The following is a 19,763-nucleotide window of genomic DNA, read 5'->3' on the forward strand; positions in this document are numbered from 1 at the left end:
AGAAAAACAAATTGTGACACCTACCAACTAGAAATAAAGGGTCTTTTAGTCCCGGTTGATGTTACCAGCCGGAAATAAATTGTTTAGACCTTTATTAGTTCCGGATTGTAACACTAACCGGGACTAAAATTAATCTCGGCATCGGATCCGACGGCGGTCGGGACAAATATGCAGAACCGAAGGCCCTTTCTGTACCAGTGAAACATTGCTATAAAGATAAGTTAGGTACTTCAACTTTCTATACTTCTTTTTCTATTAAAAAACATTACCATTAGACGACTTAGTTATCCAGTGAATATTTTCTCTTACACAAACTAGTAGTGCCCATGTGCGGCACGCACATATTTTAAAATCAAGAGATTTCTAGCATAAGTCCATATGCGACATCTTATGTTCAAAAAATTTAACAAACAATAATTTTATATTTATGATAAAGATGTATGCACCATAAGGACTTTTAACTTCCATTAGACAAAAAATACATGTACTTATACAAGCAATTTTTAAAAATGTACATCTCAATGTTATTAGTATCTCCTAAATTACCAGGCTTCATACTCTAACAACATCCAACGTATTCACCATTTTCATGGTTATCTGAATCCAGGAGGAACATCAAGACCTTATTATTAACGGCTATGCACCTTTCCCGACTTCTATACTCCCAAACCAAGCCAATTTGAGAAAGAGCAAATAAGACTACAAAAAATTTCCATCCGAAAACTGATGGCCAATCTTCCTTTTTTCCATTCATCGTCATCCCTCTTTCCAAGTGTTTGTGGCATCAAAAGTCAACAAATACAACACATAATCAGGTAGTTTTTAGACAAAATTTCATACCAAAATGCATCACCCAGTCTAAAATTTCATAATTACATTAAATCGGCATTCAATCTAAGTAATGTGCTTGCCTGGTCAATAAATCTGTACCTATTTGTGGTATGGATAAAAACTTGGTATGCTCTTTTGCAGGTATAATTCCATCCAAAGGGAAACCTGTTGCATAAAGCCATAAACCAAATACAATTAGTTACAGTACTGTATAAGAGGAAAAATCTTAATAATAGAATATCAGCAGGCAGGCAATAAAATGATTCGATAGGGTAGGAATGAACATCATAGGTTGTATCACAGAAAGTTTGGGGGACATCATTAATTATTCAAATGATCAAGCTAACATCAAGTACACTATTGATCTAGAAGTATTGCGATAACTTGGGCCAATTGCCATTAAGCTAGCAATTGTAAAGTCAATTATTGATGTTGGTTTTGAGTTTTTTACCATGTTTAGCTCAGCTGGCTTCAGAAGGACATGCATTGATTAACCTAACAGTCCTGCGTTTTCTCATAGTATAAACTTTCAGTTCATCTAGATTTACATATACTGGCGAAAAACTCATGCATGTGCCACAACTCCCTAGGTATGTTGAGGAATAGACTAAGTAATTTATAACATCATTACTGCAATCAGAAGCAAATGTTAACAGGATGAAATTGCACTACTGGCCGTAGCAGAAAACTCATGCCTTTGTGGGCAGTTGTTGTAGGCTAACAGTAATTAATATTAGTATAAAGATAAGTAATGCCCCACAAGAATGGGTATCAACTCATCGACGGGACTTACTTGATTCAAAGAAATTTGGGGAGTTTCATACTCAGCCACCACAAAGACAAACACCTACAATCATCCAATGAAAGAAGTTAAGCAATAGAAGCAGGAGAGCATTCTTATGTTCTGTTTGGATAATTTCCATTATGTTTTCCACAGTATCATTGCATGAGAATAGAAAAGTAATATAAATTACAGTTACCCCAGAATTCAAAGGCAAAGATTCACACATGATCTTAGACACTAAAGAGACAAGTACTTCCTATGTCCGAGGATTTTTATTCCCGTTACTTTACAGTTTCCAGTAAATCCTATATTTCAGTAGATCTTGTATAAGCCGATACCATACTTTCTAGTAGACTAAAATTTAGAAATTGAACGGAAACAATGAACACCGAGGGGCAAGGGAATGAAGAACTCCAAATACACATTACTTGTTTTGTGTTCCACGTGAACAGAGATGAAAGGTCTGTCGAGATGTTCAGCGTCATGCTAATCTGAAAAACAACAAAGACACCAGTTGTAACAAATTCTCGGTATAAGCAATCTCCTGCTGGTTTTGGTCAATTTGCAGAGCACAAAAGGGTGCAGTGATCATTTACCTCGTTGTTGCCTTCTAATAGAGAGACATATTGTTGTGATTTTGAAAGCAAATATGACAGCCAAAATGAAAAGGGCTCCTGAATTTACGTTCCAGCCAATTTTACTGGAACTTCTAGTGCAGCTGACAGACCCATGGAAAAAATTCTTATCAAAATAACAAACAGGTACGCAACATTTGATCCAATTTGGATCAAGCTGTTCAAATAAAATAATTTAGTATATACGCTTATATGATATGGCTGCAATTTATGAGGACAAAAATTAACGTTGCCCATATAACGAAATGCAATAATCCTAGCATGTCCTTTCTGGATGTGCTCCTTACTTGCACCTATCAATCACATTGCAGTACTCTTTGAGGCAATCATTTAAACTAAAATCAAGCAGCCTCTATAGCACAACATGCATGGGATGCAGGTGTGTACATATAAGCAGCCTACATGGTAATCCATCTCGCAGTTTATCATTTACCTGTCACTGAGCTTGGCCCTTCTCATTTTTTCCCCTACAAGCTTTAGATATTGGGCTACCAGAAGATCTTGACCTTAAATTGCAAATTGCAATAGCAATTACAGAACTGATGACTGGATACAATAATGCAATATGCACCTAACTTGCCAGGTGAAATAAAAGCCTAACCGTTTATTACTACCCACTTCCTTGAAGATATCACCGGTTATTACATAGCTGCCAACTTCCACACTGTTAAAACAAGTGGAGAAATGATTAGAAATTCTGGATCTCCATGGGTAAAACTTCCCAGTTGCTACCTTGTTTCAACCAAACAAACAAAATCATTCACAAAATTAATCAGAAAAATTTAGCAACAAGTAAGTCACATATCTCTCCCCACATGCGGTGACCTCCTTTTGGCAGAAAGGACAGAAAAATAGTATTAGCTAAAGAGTTAAATACACCAGCGGCCCTCGAACTTGTCCCCAGGTGCCATTTAGGTCCACAAACTCGCAAAATCGAAATCTTACACCTTGAACTTGTTAAGTTGTGCCACTTAGGTCCATACCTCTTGATATGGCGCCATGTGGCTTGAATATATGCAAAAAACTCCTCCAAAATTGCTATCTTCTACATTCACCCCCTCCCCCTCCCATTCTATCTCTTTCTCTCCCCCCACGCCTCCCCTGCTTCCTCTGTCAGTGCGCCGCCGCCTTGGAGCTAGCCGCTGGCCACGCCCTCCAGCACCGAAGCCCACCCGGCGTGCGTCACGAAGGCGCCCACGGACGCGTGGCGCAGCACGGCCACTTGCGGCGCCCAGGGGACCACGAGGCCTGCGCCGGCGGCCGTGGCGCGGGCCAGGAACCCCGCGGGCAGGAGCGGCCACGAGTCCTCGCGCAGGGACCACAGGAACGGCGCGCCGGAGGACTCCAGCCCGGCCGCCATCTCTCGGATCTCGTCGGGGCGCGGCGACGCCACCGTGCCGAAGCTGACGTACGCCACGGAGCGCGCCGGGTGGGCGTCGAGCCAGGCGAGGCAGCCGTGCGGGTCGCCGGCTGCTTGCGATGCGGCGTCGGTGGTGTCCTTGGGGAGGAGGAGGTGGTAGGGGCCGAGCGGGAGGCAGTTCGGGAGCGTCTCGTCGAGAGCTGCGGTGACGTCGGGCGGGTCCAGGCCCGGGAAAGTATCGAGTGCCACGGCGGCGGCGGCACGCGGGAGTAGCTGCCCCATGCGGTGGACAAGGCGGCTGATGACGTAGTTGAAGTCGCCGGAGACGACGCCGTCGGGGAGGTCGCCGACGCGGTAGCTGCCGAGGCCCGGGTGCGAGACCAGCAGCTCATCCGCCCTGCTCGCGGCTGCGACGGCGCAAATGCAAACGCAAAGCCGTTGGTCAAGGTGAGGTCTTATCGAACCTACCGGATGCAAATAAGAGAAGATAAGAGAGGATTCGGCGAACGCACCCTGGTCGCCGACGTCCGCCCGCAGCGCGTCGGTGCGGAGGTGCGTCAGGAGCGCGCACGACGCGGCCGTCCACACCGGCACCCACGGCGCCCCCGCCGCGGCTGCCGCCTCCGCCGCGGGCCACACGAACGCGTCCCCGACCACGCAGCTCACCTTGGCGCCGCCCGCCGCGGCGCGGGCCACCTGCAGCCCAGCCTTCACCCCCGCCGGCCTCCGTGGCGGCCATGAACAGGTCCATCTGCCGCGGCATCGGCACCGGCACGGCGCCCTTCGTCGCGGGCGGCCCGGCGCCGTCCGGGACCTCCACGAAGCGCAGGTTTCCCGGGAGCTCGGCGCCGGCCGCCCGGCCGAGCTGCGCGATGGAGCCCACGGTGGAGAGGAACGAGAGCGTGGATCCGCCCCGTCCTTGGCGCATCGCGACATCGAGCGGAGGAGCTGAGTCGGCGGGGCCGGCACACGCGCTCGGTGGCGGAGCCACCGGAGCAGTGAGTGGGAGGGGGCGGCAGAGGGAGCAGGGAGGGGTAGGGGCGGCGGAGGGAGCTAGGAGGGGGAGAGCGCGGCGGAGGGCGCAGGGGAGGAAGCGGCGAAGGGCGCATGGAAGGGAAGATGATAAAACTTAAGGGCATTTTTGCATATATTCATGCCCCTTGAAAGGATATGGACCTAAGTGGCACAACTTAACAAGTTCAGGGTGCCAGATTTCGATTTTGCGAGTTCGTGGACCTAAGTGGCACCTGGAGACAAGTTCGAGGGCCGCTGGTGTATTTAACTCTTAGCTAAATTACCCCAAATTAAACTTATAATTTTCTATGTTACTATTATCTAAAAGCTGCACACAGTCATGAGTGATAGGGATCTCAAGATGGAAGAACCACGGCCTTTGGGCGGCCATTGAAAATTAGTAATGACAATCACGAAAGGAAGTTATAAAGCGGGATATTAGATCATCGAGCAGTGAGCACAGGTTGTTCATCATCATCAGTCGATCCATACATTTTCCTTGCAGTGCCATCCATGTCGAGCTGCATAGCCGTTGTGCATGCCGTGGCTGCTGCCATCATGTTGACGGTGCGGCCATCTGAAGCAGCGAGGTAAACTGGTGCGTCAGGCACAACGGACGCCGACGCGCTCCGATTCCCCGGGCAGCCGGGCAGCAGGGCCCGCAGTCCCATCTTCCCTGGCTTCCCCAGAGGGAGACCGTCGCCGCCAGCGTCCAATATAGTGACCTGGTGGTGTGGGAAGGGAGGAATCGATGGACCATCGGTCTGACCTGGGGTTGGAGGATGACCGGGACGCTTCCCGCGGGAAGGCCCCGCAGCTCGCGGCCGGGAGGTCGTCGAGCATGCCGAGGAACCAGTCGTCGTCGGCAGAGGAGGGGGAGGAGGATCTGCGCGTTCGTAGGAGGTCGGCGCACGGGGGGTGCGCAGCGCCCGCAGCTCGCCTGTCTCCCAGCGCCGCCTGCGGCCGCTGCCATCTCCGCGCGATGCGCGCGTCCACTCACCGCCCGTCGCGGGCCTTCGCGCTGCCGCGGCGGCGCCGGCGGGGGAGGAGCGCCCGGGGAGGGGAGCAGCTGCGGGGAAGGGGAGGGGACTGGGGACCCACGCCGGGGAGGGGAGGGGAACTAGGGAAAGAGAGAGTAGGGGTGCCGTGGAGGGGAAGGGAACTGGGGAAGGGAACCGAGGAAGGAGAGAGGAGCAGCGCCGGGGTGGGGAGGGGAAGAGAGGGGAGCAGCGCCGGGGTGGGGAGGGGAAGAGAGGGGAGCAGCGTGTGATTGACGGAGTGGGTACCGCAGGCGGGTATGTGGAGGCGCGGTGAAAAAAAATGGGAGTCGATGGGAGGGAGCGCGGGGATTGCACGGGAGGGGGCGACGATTTCGGCCTGCCAGATCCCTGTCAAACATTTGGTGCTTCTAGGTGGACCCAAAAGTGGGGTTTGTGAGGTGGGTATGGAGGTTAGTCTTGGTGAGAATTGTTTCAATTGTCATGGATCCTTATGGTATAGATAAAGCATCATACCGCATTGATCTTATGAGAGAAATGTGGATTTGTATGCGTGTAATTGTTTCCCTCCTCTAATATCAGGGTCATTTTCTCCATCAATTGTTTATGAATTATTTTGAGTCTATGATTTTTAATCTTTCCAGTAATATCATCAAGAAGTCGCACTTCAATTAATCTTTATTTGAGAAATCTTTCTTGTTTGTTTTGCATTATAACATTTGAACTTCTGATGTGTCACCAAATCTTGTCCCACAATACGAAGGATAAGGTCGATATCTACGGTTCGAGTTCAATAGATAAGAGCACGCAAGGTAATCTACTGCACCATCTATTTTAAATTGTCAAATGTTAAGTTTTACCCCAAGGTATATTTCTCAACCTTTGATTAAGTATATATTACAAAATATAAGCATCTACAGTATTAGTTTCATAAATCCTTGCTAGGTATTATAGATGTTATTATATTTTTCTATGAATTTGATTAAAATTATAAAAGTCTGATTTAGAGCAAAACTAAACATCCTATGTTCTGAAACGTTTATTATTTTTGAAATAAGTAAAGTTACAATAATTTGAAATTTGTTTTTAGCGTAATCTAACTGTACTCTCGTAAAAAAAGTAAGAGCATCTCCAAGAGTTTCCAATTTCTCTTCCTCATCCTTCTTTTTTTTTGGGAAAAGACAAAAAAAACTAGTCTTCAATGATTCCCTATTATAATTTTTCATCTTCTAACAATTGGTAAATTGAACTCTTTTATGCGTAAAAATACGCACTACTTCGGACTCCCGATCGCCCTCCCTCCATCTTTTTTTCGCGCGGGCTTCTTCCTCACGCCGCCACTCCTTCGCGCCATCTCGTCAACAACAAGCTACGCCGCCGTCGCCGCCACCGTTCAGGTCTGTTCTTTTAGTTTTTCCTGTGCTTGGCCGCCCAGCCCTTACCGCTGTCATGATGGGTGGTTCCTGGCTGCGCTGCTGCTGCTGGCTTCAATCAAGACGGGCGGCGGCAGCAAAGTGCTTGAGCCTGCTTCGATGGTAAGGGCAGCAGCAGCAAGTGCTGGCTTCGATTAGGGGGCACTGGCAGCAAGCGCTGGTACTTTTCAGGGAGGGCATCGGCAGGTGGTGGCTCCAGGTAGGGGCGGCGGCCGGCGGCCGGAAGAGCCGGCGCGCGACGATACCACGGGATTATCACATATGTGGGGTCATAATTTCTCATTTTTAGGAAGTAAAAATAGAAAATTATTGGAGATTGATTTTTTTTGCCTACCCATATCTATTTGGAGAGTTGGCAAATAATAAAATTTAGGGGAAAATATGAGACACTCTTGGCACATACACATACCTAATTCAGAAGAGTTTTTGCACTGTACTTTTCATGTCAAGAAAGATTTACTATGGCGGTACAATACCACCACTCCTGCCGCGCTACAATACAACGCAAATGCACACGCGCCGTAGCAGCGTCGATCTCTTTCCGCGCCCATAAACAGGGCTCCTCCGGAACCGGACTCTCCCCTCCCCGAGCAATCGCAATTCCCCTGGAACTAAACCCCCCCGCACACAACACGAACACGAGCGCAGCCTTCTCCGATCGTTGGACGCCATGGTGATCGTCAGCGCCGTCGACGAGCTCGCCAGCAGTCACCCCCACGCGGCTGCCGGTTCCGCCGGACGCGCTTCTCAACCGCCGGCGAGCAATCCTGAACCGCTGCTCTTCGACAACCTTTTTTGGGGGGCGGCAGCGTACCCTGCTGCTGCGGGCACGGCGGCTTGGAGCCCTCATCCGCCGTATGCGTCAACGTCCGCCACCTCCGGCGGGTTCGACCCCTCGTCCTCGCCGCTGCTCTCCGGATCCATGATGGACCCCTTCTCTGCGCAGCTACCACCGCTGCGTGTTGTGCCGCCGGCAATGGCGGAGCCATCCTACTACTACCACCAGCCAACCATGCTGGGGTTCCTGCCGCACTTTGCGCCCGGACCCTTTGCTCAAGGTGCCATTGCCGCACCGCCGCCGGTGCTGGTGCCGATGCAGACCACGAGCGTGGAGCCGGCCTACTACTACCCGCAAGCCCAGGGGGCAGCCGGAGAAGAAGCTGCAACCGTTCATCATGCGGTTCCAGAAGCGCAGAAGGCTCAGGAAACCACCGCACCCACCCCTCAGCGTCGCGGCCGGCCTCGCAAAACCGCCGCCGCCGCCTCTAAGCCCGTGTTCAAGGCGCCCAAGAAGCGTGCCACGGCTCGAAGCAACCGAGCCGCATCGCAGCAGGCAGCAACCTCTGCCACCAACGACTTGGCTACGATTGTTGGCCAAGCTCTGGTCCAGAAACCAGAGCAGGCAGCCAGTGTTGCCGCTGCATCCACCTCCGACGCCGCCCAGGCTGCCCCGTGCAGAAACCCAACGCCGCCGCTCTGCCAGGAACAATGGCGGCCGCAATCGACCTGCAGCAGCAGTCTAGGCGCAGGGGGTCAAGCAGCTGCGGTGGTCGCCGGGCAGCAGGAGGTGACGCTGCCATACGCATACGCGGAAACCTCCGCCGCAGGCGTGCGGTTCCGGCCGACGGACGAGGACCTCATCTTCTTCCTCAGGCTGAAGCACGCCGGTCGAGAGATCCCCGTCGGCTTCTTCAAGGATTTCGATGTCTACCAAGCAAGCCCTGAGGCAAGCAAAGGTCAGAGTCAAACAACCTCTCGATCTCGATGCAATTGGAAGAAGCTAGATAGATTAGCGCGCGTGCCAGCTGCCGACCTCTCTGTTTGCTTTCTATCTTGCAGCCGCGTGCGAGGTCGTGGACGGCGACGGGTGCTGGTACGCGTTCTCGCCGAGGGACCGGAAGTACAAGAACGGCGGCCGGCCTCAGAGGAGCGTCGTCGAGGCGGACGGCCAGCAGCTGGGCTACTGGAAGTCCAACACCAAGCTGGCCCAAGTGCTCACCAGTGGCGAAGACGAGGGCAAGAAGGTGGTGACTGGGAACGTGACGTCGCTCACCTTCCATGTCGGCCACCAGCCCCACGGGAGGCAGACGCCATGGAAGATGAAGGAGTACGCCATCCCGGACAACGAGCACGCGCCTGATGGCTCCGCCATGCGGGTAACGGCACACTTCTTTTTTTTTTTTGCTCCGGTTTCCTGCATTTATACAGATGATAACCTGCATTGGCATTGGCTCCGGTTTCCTTTTTCTCTGCAGCTCAATGACTGGGTGGTTTGCAAGCTGTTCTACAAAGAACGAGTCATCTCTGCTCGGAAGAAAAAAAATCAATCGGGTGAGGATGGTAAGAATGTCGACCAGGCAGGAGGAGAACAAGGAACGCAGATGGTGTCTACTGACGTGCAGACTCATGGAGACTTTGAGCAAGACCTGTGTGTAGTGGACTACCCCGGATATGATGATGCATTTGCATAGCAAACTAATGATGCCAATTGCAACATTTTACACCGGCAATCATCATAAGCTCCCTGTCATGCATATATGTAAATCTCTATCTAGGATACTGTAATCACTATTTGTGTGTGGAAGCCATTTTGAGATGTAGCATTGTACAATGCTGTATGATCTGCATGTCTGTGTATGCCATGCTGCTAGAGAAGAGATTTGAGTATGCAGCACCTTTTTTGCTTTCACATTTTCTTCAGAGAAAATTAAATCAAAACACCAGGCCCTGCTTTAAGGCGCTGGTCACCACGAACATTGTGGCTGACTGAGATTCTTGGTGGCAAATGGCCATCACCGACTCTGTAGCATAGCTGCAGCCAAATAAAACCTTCTTCAGCTTAGTCGAGGTCGAGAGAGAGTATGAGACCCCCTGCCTCCTCTGAAAACAAAAATAAATGAAAAGCATAGCAGACTGACGGCGACGATTCGCATATCAGAGGAAATTGGGATTAAATAAACTGTGAAAAAAGAAAGGAGAGGAAGGTAACTGCACCAATATGGTTGGCCAGGGGAGAGGAGATCCAATTTCGGTGGAGCATGCATCAAAAGGAAGTTTTTTTTTAAAAAAATCAAAAGGAAGTAAGTGAAGAAGGCCGGTCATTAGGTATTTAGGTGGGCCGGGCTTGTGATCCATGGGCCTCGACGCTCGCGGCCCACCAGTTCCAACACCAAACCCTAACCAGGAAGCCGACTCGGCGCTCGCCGAATCTGGAGGTAGCACGGCGGGGGGAGAGACGAGAAGAAGCCTCAAGGAAGAGGACGCTGAAGGCGAGCGAGTGGGGAGGGAAGAAGATGAAGGTCCGCGCGTCGGTGAAGCGGCTGTGCGGGTTCTGCAAGGTGGTGAAGCGCCGGGGCATCGTCTTCATCCACTGCACCGCCAACCCCAAGCACAAGCAGCGCCAGGGCTTCTCCACCCTCGCCGAAGCCGCCGCATCATGCACCCACCTGCCCCCGCCCCCGCCACCGCATGCCAGCAGCACCGCAGCCGCCGCAGCGTTCGCGGAGTAAGACGACCCCCTTCCCGCCCGCAATTTTTCCCTTTTGCTAGGTACCCGTTTTGTTATCGAGCAGTTCCTGTGTCTCCAACGTGTTACTGATAACTGGCCGAATTAGGTTTCCGTTTAGAGTTGAAGGTCGGATTTGTTCCGGGTGTTTAGTCCTAGTGAAGAATACTTGGCCATGGTTCTGTTAAATATCGAGGCTAACAAGATGCTCATCTGGGTCCTGAAATTGACTACCTAGGATGCCAAGTGCTCTCCCAAACTCGCAATCTGGTGTGTTGCCCTTCACCCAAATGACTACTAGTTTCAAGCCTCTCTTAGAAGACAGTAAAGTTACCTGACATAGTTTGTATTTAGATGGCCTGTGATTGTAATAGTCTTCCTTGGCTGGTCAAATCCTGTTGATTTCTTATCGGTCATTCCAGTGCATATTCTAGCAAAAGTTTGTGTTCTAGATCGGTCATTGAACAACTTACTGGTAAAGTTACAATTGTCATGACGTTGGATAGAGTACCAGTTCTTTTTTTTTTGCACGATCATGAGATGTAAACTGAATTATTTGACTTGTACACCATTGTCTATATTTGTCTTGGGAATTTGCTTCCATTTTTATGCTTGTTCATTGGAGCTTTCAGGATCATGATTATATACCGCTCCTTTGCTGCCTTTATTATATGATAATCTCTACTATTCAAATGAAGTATTTAGAAAGGAGTTGCAATACTTTAATACTTTTGTCAAGATAACAGGACAGCTTGGTGTATTTCCCTTGATGGCTTGGCTTTGTATGCACTTATGTTTGTGGAAAATAATGTTCCACTACTATGTCTTCCTTGCTCAACAACTTGTTTTAGGCAAGTACAATGTTGCCAAATTTGACTTTAGTTGGTCTGTTTTGTAGTGCTGCCAAGGTAGCTAGACAAGAGATGTTTACAAAATTCAATTGGCCTCTGGGTTTAGCTGCCCTGCTCAAGAATGGCGAAAAATAATGTGTCTGCTCTACTATACGCTGACGATTCAGAAACAGATTTGGCACTTTGATATCAAGTGAAAGTTTGTAGCCAAAACTTGAAGATGTATCATCATGATGTATTTTGCAGTCACTACTAGTCAGTTGAGTTGGTCCTGTGGTGAAATAATATCAGCACATATTGTTACGCGCCTCAATATGTTTGCTTGTTCGAACAAAATTTATTACACATTTGAAGAAAACTGACATACATGACTGCTATCTTGCTGGATGGTTCGTCTGCAGTATATGATGGCACGGAAATTCTTCAGCGTTCTGTTCAATGTTGCGTAATGCCGTGTAAAAAAATTGTGTTCTTGTATTTGATCGAAGAAAGCTAATACTCTTGACTTCGCTATTTATCTTGTTTGTGTGCTTATTGTGTTTCTCATCTAAAGATTGCACGTAGACAAGAGTCACATTGGTTGCCACAGCACCACAAAATTGGATGTTGTACGGGTAAACATCATTTAAACCAACAGGCAATTTTAAAGAATTTGACAACACATTCCATGCAACCCTATGTTCAGAAATTCTACCGAAGCTCATACTGTGGTCGGCGAAACAATCATCATTGCAATTGCAACACTCAAATGGCGAAATTCAGAAAACCTGATGACTACATGCCCAAAGAAAAACTGTAGCCTTGCTTTGGCACCTAAGCAAGGTTCAGTCTCGGAGTCTCTATCCTGAAACATTCAGGATTGAGTTTTGCTGAAGGAAAAATATCGGTCATAAACGTCTGATTGAACTGTCTGTCCAACCACATTATTTTGAAAATCACAAATTAGCACCAGGGGCAGGACTGCAAGAGTCAGCTGAAAACTCACAAAATTTGGCAACGAGCACACAACGAATTGAACACTGATAAAGGGCATACCATCTTCATTCTATTTAATCCTTCAATGGTCACCCGCACATATCATGGAAACCCGCATATTTAACAGCACAGCCATGCTACTCCCAGAGTCTCGCTACAGATCAACAATTCAAGCTTCTTCATCAGTGCATTGATCCATTCCTCTTGTTTTTGGTAGAATTAAACATTCACGCGTGCAATTAGAAAAGCACGCAAGTAGAACAGGCACTGAAGCACACCTAATGGTTCATGATAAGCACATATCTATTCAGCTGTGATGGTCAAAGCATAACAACACAGTAATTGGTAACACTGGATGAGACATAGCACAGCTCTACCAATTCGTTCCCTCTGATTGCTCTTCTCCAGACAAGCGACCGCAGAGGCAATAATACCCCTGGTCGCTCAGTCGCTGGATCCGGGGCCGGAGGTCTTGGACCCGACTCCATACTTCTCCTGGAGCCTGGTGATCTCCTCCTCCTTCTTCTTGACGTCGGACTTCTTGGACATCTTGGCTGGCTGGTAGTAGAGCACGATGAGGTAGCGGTTGGCGACGTTGAAGCCGGAGAGGTGGTCGACGGCGTTCTTGGCGTCGTAGATGTCCTCGTAGACGACGTAGGCGGTGCCGCGCGTGTCCTTGGCGTTGCCCAGCCGGATCTGCCGGATGGCGCCGTACTTGCCGAAGATGTCGTACATCTCCTCGCTCGAGATGTTGAAGGGCAGGTTCCGCACGTAGAGCACCCGGTTCACCTCCGGCGGGAGACGCGCATTCCCCTTCCGCAGGCCCGCCGCCGCCATCGCCGACGCGCCGAGCTCGCCTAGGGTTTGGCGGATTTGGTGGGGTTTCTCAGATTTCCTCTCTCGAGTCTTCGTTGCCTTATTGGAGGTGGAGCCGGCGCACGGGATCGATTAGTCACCGACATGTGGCCCTCGATTTACAGGTGGGACCCACATGTCGGTGTCGGATCTGAAGTTTCCATCGCGAATCTTGACGCATAATAAACGCGAGCCGAGCCGCCACCTCGGTTTCATCAGCTTGGCTGCGCCTGACCCGCGAATCCCCGGCGACCGCCCTCGCAGCTTCCTCCGCCGGTTGCCGGCTGGCCTCGAACCTGCGAGAAGCTTCCGGCGCCGGCCCACCGAGAACCGCAATGGCGTCCGCCGGCGGAGCGGCCATCTCGGCGGGGCCCACGCCGCCGTCGGCGACGGCGACGGCGGTGGAGTGGCACCAGCGGCCGCCGAACCCGAAGAACCCGGTGGTATTCTTCGACGTCACCATTGGGTCCATCCCCGCCGGCCGCATCAAGATGGAGCTCTTCGCCGACATCGCCCCCAAGACCGCCGAGAACTTCCGGTAATGACTTAAACCCTCTATTAGCCGTAAACCCTAGGTTCCATGCGTTCCATTCTTCTGCCGCTAATGTGTTTGAGCACTTTGGTAGATCTCTAATCGTGTTGCTTTGTTGATTTCAGGCAGTTCTGCACTGGCGAGCACAGGTACGAGACTTCCGGCAATTTGTTATCTTCCTGGATGTGGGCTTATTCTGAGGCTAATTCTGCTAATCTGGCTCTAACCTCATGTTAAATCATATAGGCTACACGTATAAGTTTTCGTCCGAGTTTCTATTTACTGATATTTGTAATGTTTAGCATGATCGTATGATTGGGAGACTATCATCTTTGTAAGGAAAGAGTTGGTATGAGCGAATTTTCTATATTTTCTTCTTCTTTTTTTGAAAACAAGGCAGCAATATATTAATTTAACAAGTCGTTAGAGAGGATAGTTCGGATAGGTTCCGGTGCATCATTAGACCACAGCAAACCGGCACTTTGATGAGCTAATCTAGCTATTACATGAGCTGCCTCGTCACATCCTCTAGGGACATGGATGAAAACAAAAGATGTCCCTGTAACTAAATTCTTAATGTCTCTAATAATGGGACCAACCAGGGATCTATCCATCTCAGGAGCTTTAATCTTTCTAACAACATTTAAGCAATCAGAGGCCACTATAACATGCTGGAGATTGTAAAGGAAAGAGTATGACTGATGTGAAGTTGAGTTTATATGGGGGATGTTTTTCAGCACTTGAATTTTCAGGCATACTAGCTGATTTTCAGGCAAGTGTATGGATTTGGGTCTTTAGGAAGTGCACAAGTGTGGCATGGCAACTTAGCACTGCTCTGAGACTGGGACGAATAATTTTCCCATGGGTGCAATGTATCACATTTTTTAAAGCTATAGTTTGAAGATGGGTATTGTGACTGTGGCATAGGAGTGTGAATTGGTCTAGGAAAATTGGGTTCTTTGTGCTTTTATAGCTGTTGGTGGTTGCTATTTGATTAGTGGCTTGATGAGGATGCAAGCACGTATTGATTCAGCAATTATAAAGTTATTTTGCAGAACACAGTCCGGTATATGATTTCTAATCCTTAGTTTTGATTTTGGTTGCAGAAAAAATGGTTTACCACAAGGTTTTAAGGGCTGTCAATTCCATAGAGTGATCAAAGATTTCATGATTCAGGGTGGTGACTTCTTGAAGGTTTGTCTGCCGCACACTAATAGCTTCAGCCATCAATACTAAGTATAGATATTAACCCAGTGTCATCCTAGAACTAAGCGTGTGTACTTATGTATGTATAATTGTACATATGTTAATAATCGAGGGAGAATCTGATACATAATTTTACTTTGCTTTGGACCCTTCTGGAGATATATTAGGGACTCTTCTGGAGATTTTGTTTTCGAGTAATTAACTGCTTTTAGTAATCTCCATGCAGAAATTGGAATTACTTGATAAAATTCGACATAAACTAAGCCTACTGTTTTATGTCCTCCAGAATGATGGTACTGGATGCATATCAATCTACGGTGCCAAATTTGATGATGAGAATTTTATTGCAAAGCATACGGGGCCTGGACTGCTCTCAATGGTATTCATTCTTTCCACCTAGTTTTTTCAATTGAAATGCTATCAGACTTTCAGAGAATACTTTTTATAACTTCTCTTTGTTAGCTTTGGATATATTTCTTGGACTAAATTGTTGTTAGATTTGTATTTGTAGCCTTCCATAGTTGCACACATGCCTTCGAAATTTTTACCTTTTTTTTGTGGGGATCATCATGTGAGCATAAAGAATGACTACGCCCTCTGTCCATATTACCATTAATATGCTTAATTTATGGGATCTAGTACCAGTGCACTATTTCTTGCCATTTGCTAACATATTTTGTAATCTGTGCATAGTATTAGCCAACTGAAATAATTATATGGACTGTTTCTATTGTTTTGCTTGTTTTACATTATTGTTCCACAGCAATCACAGTGGTGGTACGTTAGATCAGCAACTCTGTGCAAGTCATGGTGATTGGTGATTTTTGTCTGTCCCATCCTTCCATGAATAACACTTTTTTTTTGTTCTCATCACTAATCAGTTGGCTTTTGTTTTTTTTCCTCATCTAAATGGTTGCTTTTAAGTATAACTGGTCACACTTTCTTTCTATTTCAAAGCTCGTCTGATGTTCCATCTAGCTTATATCATATGATATCAACACTTAGCAGTTGTTCCCTGTTTTTTTGCAGGCAAACAGTGGTGCTAACTCTAATGGATCTCAGGTACATTCGCAATTGCATTCTCAAAAATTTTATGAAAGCCTTTATGCCTGACTGCAAATTTATTCTGCAATAAGTTTGAAGTAATTTTATTGAGTACTGTAGTATTCTTTTCAAATTGTATGTTTTTGATAGGTTGGCGACGCCTTTGCCCTTTGCCTTCAGTGTCATGTTTATATTAAAGAAAAGGCAGTCCATTCTAGTTGTGTTTTCTTGTCTACTCCCCCACCCAGTTAGAAATACCTGATGAAAACCTTATTTTCTTTCCTGTGCTTGCAGTTCTTTATAACTTGTGCAAAGTGTGACTGGCTGGACAACAAACATGTGGTCTTTGGGGTATGATTACTCAATTCAAATATTCTTTTGTTACCAAACATCAGGCAATTGGTTTTTAGAATATTATGGCAAGTAGATGTATATACCTTATTAGTTTGGAGAGAATAAAATGTGAACCAAAAAACAAATGTGTTTTGGAGGTTCTTTATGTAAAGCCTCAAGGCTAGCTGGTGGCTGTTGTACTTTATTTTTTCCCTGTCTTTTTGTCTATCACAATGTGATTTTAATGCTTTGGATTGTTATATGTGAACCAGAGAGTGCTTGGGGATGGTCTACTTGTTCTGAGGAAGATTGAAAATGTTGCCACTGGACCGAACAACCGACCAAAGCTTGCCTGCATTATAAGCGAGTGTGGTGAAATGTAACGTGATCCCTGAATGCAGCTAACCGTGCACTCTTGATGCTGCTGATGCGTAGACACTGTTTGGTTGATGAAAGCACTGGAGGAGTGGAGACAATGAAGCATGTCAAAATCGATGCTGATCGAGTTGTACCGTTTCTGCGCAATCTGTAGAACAATATTCGAAACAAGAAATTAATGTTCCTGTTTGACATGGGAGCTGGGCCTTCTCCCTTCTGTTGTTCTGAGCATGTTTGATTCTACTGTTTCTGCTTTAGTTATCAAATAGTTGTCGGCTCTTCCACGATTCAGGAAGCAAAGCAAACCAAATTTGACCCCACTCTGGCCGGCTGGCCCTGGAATTGAGAAAACAAAACTTGTTGCTTGTTCTGATCTCTGTCCATGGTACCAGGAACAAATCGAGAATATAGTTTACTTGTGTGATTCAGTCGCTTAATTGTTGGTTGATAAGTTGCAACCTGCAAGTGGGTTGCCATGAACAAACAGGTCATCAGAGCCTCAGAGGCCGAGGAATCCACAGGTGTCAGGAATTCTGGAGTGAGTCATACTTCTATATTCCATATCATTGCTTCTGACAGAACATTTTCCACGAGGATAACATACTCTGGAATGCCAAACTATGCCGTTTACTTGCACCCCTGACCACCTGCTCTGTTGTCACAAACCAAGTCCTTTGTACGTGCGCTCCATTATGTCGTGCTCCCGTTTTAAGGTCCCGGACCCCAACAAGTCCTTTGATCGTCAGCACGTCCTCTTGCAGTCTTCCCGCCCTCCGGCTTGCCAACCATGGCGCGCACGACGCCGTCGAGCCCGCTGTCGCGCGCCACACCGCCGCTCTCCCCGACGGCCGGCGGCACCCCGAGCCGCCTGGCCGTCGCGCCGGCCTCCCCGTCCACCCCGCAGTGCGCCATCCCGGCATCGCCGCACACGCTGGGCTGGGGCGGGGCCAGGCCGGGCGCGTCCACCCCGCCGCCGATCACGCTCCGGCAGCCGTCGTCAGAGAAGCGCGCGCCCGCCGCCGTCCGGAAGCCGTCGCGGGCGCTCCGCGCGCTGATCCGGTCGCTGCCCATCGTCTCGCCCGCCGCTTGCCGCCCGGCGTCCGCGCTCCCGCGGCGCTACACCAAGCCGCACGACGGCCACGGCGGCAGCGACGGCACGCGCGTCACCGGCACGTTCTACGGCCACCGCCGCGCACGCGTCACCCTCGCCGTGCAGGAGCGCCCCGGCAGCCTCCCGTCACTCGTGCTCGAGATCGGCGTGCCCACTGGCCACTGGGAAGCTCATGCAGGAGCTCTCCGCCGGTGGCCACGTCCGCGTCGCCCTCGAGTGCGAGAAGAAGTCCAAGAAGTCGTCACAGCCGGATGGCAGCGGCGCCGGCGGCAATGTGAGCCTGCTGGAGGAGGCGATGTGGACGGCGTACGTGAACGGGCGGCGCGTCGGGTACGCGGTGCGGCGGGAGGCCTCGGAGGGCGACCTCGCGGTCATGCAGCTTCTGAGCACGGTGTCGGTGGGCGCCGGCGTGCTGCCCGGGGACGTGGTGGACGCGCCGGCCGGGGCGGAGGCCGACGGCGAGGTGGCGTACATGCGCGCGGGATTCGACAGGGTGATCGGAAGCAAGGATTCGGAGTCGTTTTACATGGTCAACCCGGAGGGGGGCGCCGGCGGTGGCACGGAGCTGAGCATATTCCTTGTCAGGGTGTAGGCGTGCACAGACTACAGAGTGTTTCTTCTCTGTTTTTCGTTCAGGGATAGTGCACATGAATCTCCGGATTAGGCGTTTGTTTTCAGACTTTCAGTTGAATGGGGGATTGTAGATGGATCATCGAACTTCTATTCTTTCTTGTTTGGTTTAAGAGATGGATCATCGAACTTTTTAGTATATAAATGGTGTACTTAGCATAAATATGGTGAATGAGATTATCCCACCAATATGTGTCGTTCGCTAGCATAGCACAAAAGCATTGCCTCATGAATTGGTTATGTAGTATGTCACATCTAAAAAATAGAAACATGTACCTCCCAAACACCGTAACAAATCTCATTAATCAGTAATATAATATCGACGTCTGTAATATTGGTTTTGAATTTGAATATGACTATATGAGTGCGCATGACATGTATTTTCCACTTCATTAAAGATGTCCATGCTTTCGCCTCAACCTTTGTCCCAGTGGCGTAGGACATATCAAAATTAAGGTGTGGCGCAGCTGGACTTACGGAGTTCCAAGTCTCGATTTATAGGGTGCTACTAGGGAAATATATATGAGAAAGCTAGAATAGAAAGCAGAGAAGGTGTTCTTAGGAAAATCAAGATATGGCAGATGCCACACCTTGCCATATCGAGTCCTCCGCCACTGCTCTGTCCACCGAGCTAAATTGTTCGTAAGACTGTAATGTGTTTTCCACTTTACTACGAGTCGCGTATTCGGAGTTTCGTGGATGAAGTCCACCAACCATCAATTTTGCCTTAAATTCGTGCTTCTGCGGTGCTTATGTATGAATGTGCAAAGAATTCTAGTACCATATTCAGTATGTTAGCTGATTATAAGAGAGTAGCTAAAGCCAATTATGTAGGAATAAGCAACAAAGGTGAAATCAAATGTGGTGTCACTCACGGCTTATTATGTGAATATTTATATTTTCTCGATCATGTTTGCATTCTTATTGCCAAAATGAATACTCCTAGAGGCAAACAAGTTTAAGAGCACGGTTCAAGTTTTAAGCCTTTTGGCGCCATTTTTTTTAAAAAAATTGTAATATGGGACATTCCATTTATTCTTGCATGGTCTCGGATTTGACACTATCGGGTATCCAAGCAATATTTTTGGATCGTCACATTAGTTCTTTTGTTCCATGTTTCTATTGATCTGAATTCCCGATTAGCAGTTAACAACGCAAAGTTTGCTAGGAGGTGCGGCCGGACAAGCCTCAACCGACTCCTTGCCGTGAGGTTCTCTTCTCAGAATACCAAGACACCCCAAGGACGTCAACGCAAAACACCCGGGAAAGAAAGAGACGGCGACATGGC

General features: G+C 48.5%; 3 protein-coding genes, 1 long non-coding RNA gene and 2 pseudogenes across 4 annotated transcripts; 3 read left to right on the top strand and 3 right to left on the bottom strand.

Moving 5' to 3' along the window:
- Window positions 1–887: 887 nt before the first annotated feature.
- On the bottom strand, window positions 888–2,108 carry LOC120693191. Its single transcript, XR_005682916.1, has 3 exons — window positions 2,044–2,108; window positions 1,625–1,678; window positions 888–996 (listed from the first exon to the last, which is right to left on the bottom strand). It is a non-coding gene; the product is annotated as an uncharacterized LOC120693191 (long non-coding RNA).
- Window positions 2,109–3,385: 1,277 nt separating this feature from the next.
- On the bottom strand, window positions 3,386–4,538 carry LOC120687316 (annotated as a pseudogene).
- A 5,671-nt stretch (window positions 4,539–10,209) lies between these two features.
- Window positions 10,210–11,928, top strand: LOC120688034. The gene is made up of 2 exons (XM_039970157.1): window positions 10,210–10,560; window positions 11,459–11,928. The coding sequence occupies exons 1-2, from the start codon at window positions 10,349–10,351 to the stop codon at window positions 11,544–11,546; spliced, it is 300 nt and encodes a 99-aa protein (XP_039826091.1). The 5' UTR covers window positions 10,210–10,348; the 3' UTR covers window positions 11,547–11,928.
- A 613-nt stretch (window positions 11,929–12,541) lies between these two features.
- Window positions 12,542–13,298, bottom strand: LOC120688033 (splicing factor 3B subunit 6-like protein). The gene has a single exon (XM_039970156.1). The coding sequence runs from the start codon at window positions 13,221–13,223 to the stop codon at window positions 12,831–12,833; it is 393 nt and encodes a 130-aa protein (XP_039826090.1). The 5' UTR covers window positions 13,224–13,298; the 3' UTR covers window positions 12,542–12,830.
- Window positions 13,299–13,434: 136 nt separating this feature from the next.
- On the top strand, window positions 13,435–17,104 carry LOC120688032 (peptidyl-prolyl cis-trans isomerase CYP22-like). Its single transcript, XM_039970155.1, has 7 exons — window positions 13,435–13,779; window positions 13,899–13,922; window positions 14,880–14,967; window positions 15,266–15,358; window positions 16,009–16,041; window positions 16,318–16,374; window positions 16,629–17,104. The coding sequence occupies exons 1-7, from the start codon at window positions 13,577–13,579 to the stop codon at window positions 16,737–16,739; spliced, it is 609 nt and encodes a 202-aa protein (XP_039826089.1). The 5' UTR covers window positions 13,435–13,576; the 3' UTR covers window positions 16,740–17,104.
- Window positions 17,105–17,521: 417 nt separating this feature from the next.
- On the top strand, window positions 17,522–18,437 carry LOC120687333 (annotated as a pseudogene).
- The last annotated feature ends 1,326 nt before the right edge of the window (window positions 18,438–19,763 follow it).

The sequence above is a fragment of the Panicum virgatum genome, chromosome 9N (assembly GCF_016808335.1).
Source record: "Panicum virgatum strain AP13 chromosome 9N, P.virgatum_v5, whole genome shotgun sequence".
Lineage (NCBI taxonomy): Eukaryota > Viridiplantae > Streptophyta > Magnoliopsida > Poales > Poaceae > Panicum > Panicum virgatum.